The following is a 13,080-nucleotide window of genomic DNA, read 5'->3' as shown; positions in this document are numbered from 1 at the left end:
GAACTCATAATGCATAAATGACTCAGATCCCATAATGCATAAACGACTCAGATTCCATAACACAGAAACGACTCAGATCCCATAATGCATAAACGACTCAGATCCCATAACACAGAAACGACTCAGATCCCATAATGCATAAACGACTCAGATCTCATAATGCATAAATGACTCAGATCCCATAATGTATAAATGACTCAGATCCCATAATGCATAAACGACTCAGATCCCATAATGCATAAACGACTCAGATCCCATAATGTATAAACGACTCAGATCCCATAATGTATAAACGACTCAGATCCCATAACGCATAAACGACTCAGATCCCATAACACAGAAACGACTCAGATCCCATAATGTATAAATGACTCAGATCCCATAATACAGAAAAATAGAGATATGGAATATGTGCAGAGACAAACATATATACACAGAGAGACATATAGAGAGAAAGACACAGAGAGAGACAGAGATATATAGAGCAAGAGAGAGAGACAGAGACAGAGACATATATACAGTACCAGGAAAAAGTTTGGACACACCTGCTCATTCCAGGGTTTTTCTTTATTTTTACTATTTTCTACATTGTAGAATAATAGTGAAGACATAAAAACTATGAAATAACACATATGGAATCATGTAATAACCAAAAAAGTGTTAAACAAATCTAAATATATTTTATATTTGAGATTCTTCAAAGTAGCCACCCTTTGCCTTGATGACAGCTTTGCACACTCTTGGCATTCTCTCAACCAGCTTCATGAGGTAGACAACTGGAATACATTTCAATTAACAGGTGTGCCTTGTTAAAAGTTAATTTGTGAAATGTATTTCCTTCTTAATGTGTTTGAGCCAATCAGTTGTGTTGTGACAAGGTAGAGGTTGTATACAGAATATAGTCCTATTTGGTAAAAGACCCAAGTCCACATTATGGCAAGAACAGCTCAAATAAGCAAAGAGAAATGACAGTTCATCATTACTTTAAGACATGAAGGTCAGTCAATATTGAACATTTCAATAACTTTTCAAGTTTCTTCAAGTGGAGTCGCAAAAACCATCAAGCGCTATGATGAAACTGGCTCTCATGAGGACCGCCACAGGAAAGGAAGACCCAGAGTTACCTCTGCTGCAGAGGATAAGTTCATTAGATTTACCAGCCTCAGAAATTGCAGCCCAAATAAGTTCAAGTAACTGACACATCTCAACATCAACTGTTCAGAGGAGACTGCGTGAATCAGGCCTTCATGGTTGAATTGCTGCAAAGAAATCACTACTAAAGGACAACAATAATAAGAAGAAACTTTATTGGGACAAGAAACACGAGCAATGGACATTAGACCGGTGGAAATCTGTCCTTTGGTCTGATGAGTCCAAATTTGCGATTTTTTTGGTTCCAACCGCTGTGTCTTTGGGAGACACAGAGTAGGTGAACGGATGATCTCTGCATGTGTGGTTCCCACCGTGAAGCATGGAGGAAGAGGCGTGATGGTGCTTTGCTGGTAACACTGTCAGGGATTTATTTAGAATTCAAGTCACACTTAACAAGCATGGCTACTACAGCATTCTGCAGCGATACGCCATCCCATCTGGTTTGCGTTTAGTGGGACTATCATGTTTTTCAACAGGACAATGACCCAACACACTTCCAGGCTGTGTAAAGGCTATTTGACCAAGAAGGAGAGTGATGAGTGCTGCATCACATGACATGGCCTCCAAAATCACCCGACCTCAACCCAAATGAGATGGTTTGGGAAGAGTTGAACCACAGAGTGAAGAAAAAGCAGCCAACAAGTACTCAGCATATGCGGGAACTCCTTCAAGACTGTAAAGCATTCCAGGTGAAGCTGGTTGAGAGAATTCCAAGAGCGTGCAAAGCTGTCATCAAGGCAAAGGGTGGCTACTTTGAAGAATCTCAAATATATTTTGATATATATATATATGTATATATATAAATATATATGAGAGAGAGAGTGAGAGAGACAGAGAGAGTGACAGAGAGAGAAAGACAGACAGCGAGAGAGAGAGAGAGAGAGAGAGAGAGACAGAGAGACAGAGAGACAGAGAGAGAAAGACAGACAGACAGACAGACAGACAGAGAAAAAGACAGACAGAGAGAGAGGGAGAGCACAGAGAGAGAACAGAGAGAGACAGAGAGAGACAGAGAGAGAGAGAAGGAGAGAGAACAGAGAGAGACAGAGAGAGACAGAGAGAGAGAGAGGGAGGGAGAGAACAGAGAGAGACAGAGAGAGAGAGAGGGAGGGAGAGAACAGAGAGAGACAGAGAGAGAGAGGGAGAGCACAGAGAGAGAACAGAGAGAGACAGAGAGAGACAGAGAGAGAGAGAGGGAGGGTGAGAACAGAGAGAGAACAGAGAGAGACATATATATATATACAGTATATATTTAAGCAATAAGGCCAATACGACCAATATACCACGGCTAAGGGATGTTCCTTTGCACGACACAACGCGGAGTGCCTGGACACAGCCCTTAGTCGTGGTATATTGGCCATATACCACAAATCCCAGAGGTGCCTTCTTGCTATTATAAACTGGTTACCAATGTAAAATAAATGTTTTGTCATACCCATGATATATCACGGCTGTCAGCCAATCAGCATTCAGGGCTGGTACCACCCAGTTTATGAATAGATATATATAGTGAGAGGGAGAGAACACTGTTGCTCTCCTGACACACATTCAAAACATTCCACACTGGAGAAAGTTGGAGGTCACATATCCTGCACTGGGTGTGACACAGTAATGTATTAGCCACAAGATCTCCCACACACACACACACACACACACACACACACACACACACACACACACACACACACACACACACACACACACACACACACACACACACACACACACACACACACACACACACACACACACACACACACACACTGTCTCAATTATCTGTCTATGAGCATGGCCCCTGGGGACAGAGGAAGAGGATAATGTGGGATGGAGAAGATGTGTTGGGCCAGCTGTTAGATGTGTGTGGGGGGGGGGGGGGGTCCATGTTGTCTCACTGCATCACCATAGCTGTGTCCTGATCACTGGGGGAGGAGAGAGGAGAGGAGGTGGGGAGGAGAGAGGAGAGGATGGGGGAGGAGAGAGGAGAGGAGGGGAGAGGAGAGAGGAGAGGATGGGGAGGAGAGAGGAGAGGATGGGGAGGAGAGAGGAGAGGATGGGGGAGGGAGAGGAGAGAATGGGAGAGGAGAGAGGAGAGAATGGGAGAGGATGGGGGGAGGAGAGAGGAGAGGATGGGGAGGAGAGAGGAGAGGATGGGGGAGGAGAGAGGAGAGAATGGGAGAGGATGGGGGGAGGAGAGAGGAGAGGATGGGGAGGAGAGGAGAGAGGAGAGGATGGGGGAGGAGAGAGGATAGGATGGGGAGGAGAGGAGAGAATGGGAGAGGATGGGGGGAGGAGAGAGGAGGGGATGGGGAGGAGAGAGGAGAGAATGGGGAGGAGTAAATCACTAAATCATTTGAATAGGAAAATGAAGACAAGAGCTGATTCACACACACACACACACACACACACACACACACACACACACACACACACATATCCATACACACACACACACATACACACAGACATCCACGCAAGCAGTGCAGTGCATTCTGAAAATACTCAGACCCCTTGAATTTTTACACGTTGTTACGTTACAGCCTTCATCAATCTACACACAATACCCCGTAATGACAAAGCAAGAACAGTTTTTTTAGAAATGTTTGCTAATTTATTACAAATAAAAACCTGAAATATCACATTTCCGTAAGTATTCAGACCCTTTGGTGGAACAAGCTCCCTCACGACGCCAGGACAGCGGAGTCAATCACCACCTTCCGTAGACACCTGAAACCCCACCTCTTTAAGGAATACCTGGGATAGGATATAGTAATCCTTCTACCCCCCCCCCCCCCCCCCAAAAAAAATATATAGATGTACTATTGTAAAGTGGTTGTTCCACTGGATATCATAAGTTGAATGCACCAATTTGTAAGTCGCTCTGGATAAGAGCGTCTGCTAAATTACGTAAATGTAAATGTACTTTGTTGAAGCACCTTTGACAGTGATTACAGCCTTGAGTCTTCTTGGGTATGATGCTACAAGCTTGGCACTCCTGTATTTGGGGAGTTTCTCCCATTCTTCTCTGCAGATCCTCTCAAGCTCTGTCAGGTTGGATGGGGAGCGTCGCTGCACAGCTATTTTCAGGTCTCTCCAGAGATGTCCGATCAGGTTCAAGTCCGGCCTCTGGCTGGGCCACTCAAGGACATTCAGAGACTTGTCCCTGAAGACACTTCTGCGTTGTCTTGGCTGTGTGTTTAGGGTCATTGTCTTGTTCATTGTCTTGTGCTCTGGAGCAGGTTTTCATCAAGGATCTCTCTGTACTTTGCTCTGTTCATCTTTCCTTCAATCCTGACTAGTCTCCCAGTCCCTGCCGCTGAAAAACATCCCCACAACATGATGCTGTCACCACCATGCTTCGCTGTAGAGATGGTGCCAGGTTTCTTACAGACGTGACGCTTAGCATTCAAGCCAAAGAGTTCAATCTTGGTTTCATCAGACCTGAGAATCTTGTGTCTCATGGTCTGACCGTCTTTAGGTGCCTTTTGGCAAACTCCAAGTGGGCTGTCATGTGCCTTTTACTGAGGAGTGGCTTCCGTCTGGTCGCTCTGCCATAAAGGCCTGATTGGTGGAGTGCTGCAGAGATGTTGTCCTTCTGGAAGGTTCTCCCATCTCCACAGAACTCTCGAGCTCTGTCAGAGTGACCATCGGGTTGTTGGTCACCACCCTTCCCAAGACCCTTCTCCCCCGATTGCTCAGTTTGTCCAGGTGGCCAGCTCTATGAAGAGTCTTGGAGGTTCAAAACATCTTCCATTTAAGAATGATGGAGGCCACTGTGTTCTTGGGGACCTTCAATGCTACAGTCATTTTTTGTACCCTTCCCCAGATCTGTTCCTCAACACAATCCTGTCTCGGAGCTCTACGGACAATTCCTTCGACCTCATGGCTTGGTTTTTGCTCTGACATGCACTGTCAACTGTGGGACCTTATATAGACAGGTGTGTGCCTTCCCAGATCATGTCCAATCAATTGAATTTACCACAGGTGAACTCTAATCAAGTTGTAGAAACATCTCAAGGATGATCAATGGAAACAGGATGCAGCTGATCTCAATTTTGAGTCTCATAGCAAAGGGTCTGAATACTTATATAAATAAGGTATTTCAGTTTTTTGGGTTTTAATACATTTGCAAAAATGTATAAAAACCTGTTTTCGCTTTGTCATCATGGGGTATTGTGATGTCATCATGGGGTATTGTGATGTCATTATGGGGTATTGTGATGTCATTATGGGGTATTGTGATGTCATCATGGGGTATTGTGATGTCATCATGGGGTATTGTGACGCCATCATGGGGTATTGTGATGTCATCATGGGGTATTGTGATGTCATCATGGGGTATTGTGATGTCATCATGGGGTATTGTTGTCACGATATTCAAGGTAGCAGGAAACGGGTGAGTCAGGCGCAGGAGAATAGAAGTCCGTAGAATAATGATTTAATAAAGTCCAGAGTGAATACAGCGACTAGGCAGGGTGCAAACCACAAACAGGAGGGAGAACAGCTCCAAACTCAATAAATACACGGGGCGCAGCCCGGCAACCATAAAGCCTATCAAATATTGTCGCGTACACAAAACACATAGAAAAATAATCCAGCCCACTACCATCGACGTAACACAAAACAATCCCGCACAAATCCCAAACAAAAAACGGACAAACTAAATACCCCCCCACTAATGACAAACAAGGAACAGGTGCAGACTAAAACAGACATAACCAACAGACACTGAAACACGGATTGGTGGCAGCTAGTAGGCCGGCGACGACGACCACCGAGCACCGCCCGACCGGGGAGTGGCGCCACCTTCTGTGGACATTGTGACAATTGTGCATATATTGCTGAGGATATATTTTTTTAAATCCATTTTAGAATAAAAACTAAAATATATATATTTTGTTATTTAATTACTTATGTAATTACTGGGATAAGAAACAGGTGTGTAAGGAGACCAGACAAAACCAATGGAAAATGAAAAACTGATCAATGGTGGCTAGAAGACCGGTGACGTCGACCGCCGAGCACCACCCGAACAAGGAGGGGCATCGACTTCGGCAGAAGTCGTGACAGACGGCCTACCAATGGCTGTATAAGGCTGTAACGTGACAAAATGTGGAAAAAGTCAAAGGGTCTGAATACCATCCAAAGGCACCGTATACACACACACACACATACACACACACACACACACACACACACATACACACACACACACATACACACACACACACACACACACACACACACACACATACACACACACACACACACATACACACACACATACACACACACATACACACACATACACACACACATACACACACACATACACACACACAAACACACACACACACATACACACATAAACACACACATAAACACACACATATACACACACACATACACACACACATAAACACACACATACACACACACATACACACACACATACACACACACATACACACACACATAAACACACACACATACACACACACACACACACACACACATACACACACACACACATACACACACACACAAACACACACACATACACACACACACACACACACACATACACACACACACACATACACACACACACACATACACACATACACACACACACACATACACATACACACACACACACATACACACACACATACACACACACATACACACACATACACACACACATACACACACACATACACACACACAAACACACACACACACACACACACACACATAAACACACACATAAACACACACATACACACACACATACACACACACATAAACACACATACACACACACATACACACACACATACACACACACATACACACACATACACACACACACACACACACACATACACACACACATAAACACACACACACACATACACACACACATACACACACACACACATAAACACACACATACACACACACATACACACACAAGGAAACACTTTGTACCCCCACCTCCTTGGTTCTCTCTGCTTGGGTAGATGCGTGGAAAGGGCCAAAACTCCTCTGGAGGGGGAAAGTCTTCTATTGGGTGGAACTGAAATTTAGACTCAAAGTCATCTGAAAGACCAGAGAGACAGACAGATTAACACACTGACAAAAGACACCACTAACACACAGAGACAGATTAACACACTGACAAAAGACACCACTAACACAGAGACAGATGTTTGGGATAGGGGGCAGTATTTCACGGCCGGATGAAAAAAACGTACTCGATTTAAACTGGTTACTACTCTTGCCCAGAAACAAGAATATGCATATTATTAGTAGATTTGGATAGAAAACACTCTGAAGTTTCTAAAACTGTTTGAATGGTGTCTGTGAGTATAACAGAACTCATATGGCAGGCAAAAACCTTAGAAGATTCCAAGCAGCAAGTGGCCTGTCTGAGAATTTGTAGTTCTTCTTTTGGTTCTCTATCAAAACTACAGCATCTGAGCTGTTACGAAGCACTTTCTAAGGCTTCCATTGGCTCTCTAAAGCCTTCAGAAAGAGGATTGAGGCGTCTCCTGTCTCTGGGCAGAGTATACTAGCACAGTTTGTCAGTGGTCTGCCTGGTGACAAAGAGATTGGATATGCGCGGTCCCGAGACCACGCTGTTTTTTCTTTTCGTCTTTGAATGAATACACTATTGTCCGGTTGGAATATTATCGCTATTTTACGAGAAAAATACCATAAAAATTGATTTTAAACAGAGTTTGACATGCTTCTAAGTACGGTAAAGGAACATTTTGATTTTTTTTGTCTCGAAATGCGCTCGTGCGTTACCCTTTGGATAGTGACCTGAACGCACAAACAAAACGGAGGTATTTGGACATAACTATGGATTATTTGGAACAAAAACAAAATTTCTTGTGGAAGTAGCAGTCCTGGGAGTGCATTCTGACGAAGATCAGCAAAGGTAATACAATTTTTCTAATAGTAAATCTGAGTTTAGGTTGTCCCAAACTTGGCGGGTGTCAAAATAGCTAGCCGTGATGGCCGAGCTATGTACTCAGAATATTGCAAAATGTGCTTTCGCCGAAAAGCTATTTTAAAATCTGACATAGCGATTGCATAAAGGAGTTCTGTATCTATAATTCTTAAAATAATTGTTATGGACTTTGTCAACATATATTATGAGTAATTTAGTAAATTCACCGGAAGTTTTGGGTGGGAATGCATGTTCTGAACATCACATGCTAATGTAAAAAGCTGTTTTTTGATATAATTATGAACTTGATTGAACAAAACATGCATGTATTGTATAACATAATGTCCTAGGATTGTCATCTGATGAAGATCATCAAAGGTTAGTGCTGCATTTAGCTGTGGTTTGGGTTTATGTGACATACATGCTAGCTTGGAAAATGGCTGTGTGATTGTTTTTGGCTATGTACTCTCCTAAAATAATCTAATGTTCTGCTTTCGCTGTAAAGCCTTTTTGAAATTGGATAATGTGGTTAGATTAACGAGAGTCTTGTCTTTAAAATGGTGTAAAATAGTCGTATGTTTGAAAAATTGAAGTTATAGCATTTTTAAGGTTTTTGTATTTCGCGCCACGCTCTACCATTGGATATTGGCGAGGCGTTCCGCTAGCAGAACGTCTGTCCTCAACAGGTTTTAACACTGACAAAAGACACCACTAACACAGAGACAGATTAACACACTGACAAAAGACACCATTAATACAGAGACAGATTAACACACTAACAAAAGACACCACTAACACACAGAGAGAGATTAACACACTGACAAAAGACACCACTAACACACAGAGAGAGATTAACACACTGACAAAAGACACCACTAACACAGAGACCGATTAACACACTGACAAAAGACACCACTAACACACAGACAGATTAACACACTAACAAAAGACACCACTAACACATAGAGAGAGATTAACACACTGACAAAAGACACCACTAACACAAAGACAGAGATTAACACACTGACAAAAGACACCACTAACACACAGAGAGAGATTAACACACTGACAAAAGACACCACTAACACAGAGACAGATTTACACACTGACAAAAGACACCACTAAAACACAGAGACAGATTAACACACTGACAAAAGACACCACTAACACAGAGACAGATTAACACACTGACAAAAGACACCACTAACACACAGAGACAGATTAACACACTGACAAAAGACACCACTAACACAGAGACAGATTAATACACTGAGAACAGACACCACTAAAACACAGAGACAGATTAACACAATGACAAAAGACACCACTAACACAGAGACAGATGAACACACTGAGAACAGACACCACTAACACAAAGAGACAGATTAACACACTGACACAGAGACAGATTAACACACTAACACAGAGACAGATTAACACACTAACACAGAGACAGATTAACACACTGACACAGAGACAGATTAACACACTGACAAAAGACACCACTAACACAGAGACAGATTAACACACTGACACAGAGACAGATTAACACACTGACACAGAGACAGATTAACACACTAACACAGAGACAGATTAACACACTGACACAGAGACAGATTAACACACTGACACAGAGACAGATTAACACACTGACACAGAGACAAATTAACACACTAACACAGAGACAGATTAACACACTGAGAACAGAGACAGATTAACACACTAACACAGAGACAGATTAACACACTGAGAACAGACACCACTAACACAGAGACAGATTAACACACTAAAACACAGAGACAGATTAACACACTAACACAGAGACAGATTAACACACTGACACAGAGACAGAATAACACACTAACACAGAGACAGATTAACACACTGAGAACAGACACCACTAACACAGAGACAGAATAACACACTAACACAGAGACAGATTAACACACTAACACTGAGACAGATTAACACACTAAAACACAGAGACAGATTAACACACTAACACAGAGACAGATTAAGACACTAACACAGAGACAGATTAACACACTGACACAGAGACAGATTAACACACTAACACAGAGACAGATTAACACACTAAAACACAGAGACAGATTAACACACTAACACAGAGACAGATTAACACACTAACACAGAGACAGATTAACACACTGACACAGAGACAGATTAACACACTAACACAGAGACAGATTAACACACTAACACAGAGACAGATTAACACACTAACACAGAGACAGATTAACACACTGACACAGAGACAGATTAACACACTGAGAACAGAGACAGATTAACACACTGACACAGAGACAGATTAACACACTAACACAGAGACAGATTAACACACTGACACAGAGACAGATTAACACACTGAGAACAGAGACAGATTAACACACTGACACAGAGACAGATTAACACACTAACACAGAGACAGATTAACACACTGACACAGAGACAGATTAACACACTGACACAGAGACAGATTAACACACTAACACAGAGACAGATTAACACACTGACACAGAGACAGATTAACACACTAACACAGAGACAGATTAACACACTAAAACACGGAGACAGATTAACACACTAACACAGAGACAGATTAACACACTAAAACACAGAGACAGATTAACACACTAACACAGAGACAGATTAACACACTAACACAGAGACAGATTAACACACTGACACAGAGACAGATTAACACACTGAGAACAGAGACAGATTAACACACTGAGAACAGAGACAGATTAACACACTAACACAGAGACAGATTAACACATTGACACAGAGACAGATTAACACACTGAGAACAGAGACAGATTAACACACTAACACAGAGACAGATTAACACACTAACACAGAGACAGATTAACACACTGACACAGAGACAGATTAACACACTAACACAGAGACAGATTAACACACTAAAACACGGAGACAGATTAACACACTAACACAGAGACAGATTAACACACTAAAACACAGAGACAGATTAACACACTAACACAGAGACAGATTAACACACTAACACAGAGACAGATTAACACACTGACACAGAGACAGATTAACACACTGAGAACAGAGACAGATTAACACACTGAGAACAGAGACAGATTAACACACTAACACAGAGACAGATTAACACATTGACACAGAGACAGATTAACACACTGAGAACAGAGACAGATTAACACACTAACATAGAGACAGATTAACTCACTAACACAGAGACAGATTAACACACTGACACAGAGACAGATTAACACACTAACACAGAGACAGATTAACACACTAACACAGAGACAGATTAACACACTAACACAGAGACAGATTAACACACTGACACAGAGACAGATTAACACACTGACACAGAGACAGATTAACACACTGAGAACAGAGACAGATTAACACACTGAGAACAGAGACAGATTAACACACTAACACAGAGACAGATTAACACATTGACACAGAGACAGATTAACACACTGAGAACAGAGACAGATTAACACACTAACACAGAGACAGATTAACTCACTAACACAGAGACAGATTAACACACTGACACAGAGACAGATTAACACACTAACACGGAGACAGATTAACACACTAACACAGAGAAAGATTAACACACTAACACAGAGACAGATTAACACACTAAAACACGGAGACAGATTAACACACTGACACAGAGACAGATTAACACACTAAAACACAGAGACAGATTAACACACTAACACAGAGACAGATTAACACACTAACACAGAGACAGATTAACACACTAAAACACAGAGACAGATTAACACACTGACACAGAGACAGATTAACACACTGACACAGAGACAGATTAACACACTAACACAGAGACAGATTAACACACTAACACAGAGACAGATTAACACACTAACACAGAGACAGATTAACACACTAAAACACGGAGACAGATTAACACACTAACACAGAGACAGATTAACACACTAACACAGAGACAGATTAACACACTGACACAGAGACAGATTAACACACTAACACAGAGACAGATTAACACACTGACACAGAGACAGATTAACACACTAACACAGAGACAGATTAACACACTAACACAGAGACAGATTAACTCACTAACACAGAGACAGATTAACACACTGACACAGAGACAGATTAACACACTAACACAGAGACAGATTAACACACTAACACAGAGACAGATTAACACACTAACACAGAGACAGATTAACACACTGACACAGAGACAGATTAACACACTAACACAGAGACAGATTAACACACTAACACGGAGACAGATTAACACACTAACACAGAGACAGATTAACACACTAACACAGAGACAGATTAACACACTAAAACACGGAGACAGATTAACACACTGACACAGAGACAGATTAACACACTAAAACACGGAGACAGATTAACACACTAACACAGAGACAGATTAACACACTAAAACACAGAGACAGATTAACACACTGACACAGAGACAGATTAACACACTGACACAGAGACAGATTAACACACTAACACAGAGACAGATTAACACACTAACACAGAGACAGATTAACACCCTAACACAGAGACAGATTAACACACTAAAACACAGAGACAGATTAACACACTAACACAGAGACAGATTAACACACTAACACAGAGACAGATTAACACACTGACACAGAGACAGATTAACATACTAACACAGAGACAGATTAACACACTAAAACACGGAGACAGATTAACACACTAACACAGAGACAGATTAACACACTAACACAGAGACAGATTAACACACTGACACAGAGACAGATTAACACACTAACACAGAGACAGATTAACACACTAACACAGAGACAGATTAACACACTAAAACACAGAGACAGATTAACACACTAACACAGAGACAGATTAACACACTAACACAGAGACAGATTAACACACTA

At 41.8% G+C, this 13,080-nt stretch overlaps 1 protein-coding gene across 2 annotated transcripts in view; it reads right to left on the bottom strand.

Moving 5' to 3' along the window:
- Nucleotides 1-2,725: 2,725 nt before the first annotated feature.
- The window catches only part of LOC115176292 (WAS/WASL-interacting protein family member 3), a 24,657-nt gene continuing 14,302 nt past the window's right edge, over nucleotides 2,726-13,080 (bottom strand). Inside the window, exons 7-8 of one of the 2 annotated variants that reach the window (XM_029736224.1) lie at nucleotides 7,150-7,254; nucleotides 2,726-3,071 (exon numbers count right to left, since the gene is read on the bottom strand). In XM_029736224.1, coding sequence (XP_029592084.1) covers nucleotides 3,049-3,071; nucleotides 7,150-7,254 — 128 coding nt within the window. In that variant the 3' untranslated portion in view covers nucleotides 2,726-3,048. Of the gene's footprint in view, nucleotides 3,072-6,209; nucleotides 6,245-7,149; nucleotides 7,255-13,080 lie in introns of those variants that run through there. The other variant, XM_029736225.1, reaches the window with a different exon arrangement.

Source organism: Salmo trutta, chromosome 36 (genome assembly GCF_901001165.1).
Source record: "Salmo trutta chromosome 36, fSalTru1.1, whole genome shotgun sequence".
Classification (NCBI taxonomy): domain Eukaryota; kingdom Metazoa; phylum Chordata; class Actinopteri; order Salmoniformes; family Salmonidae; genus Salmo; species Salmo trutta.
This window is presented reverse-complemented; position numbering and strand designations above follow the sequence as displayed.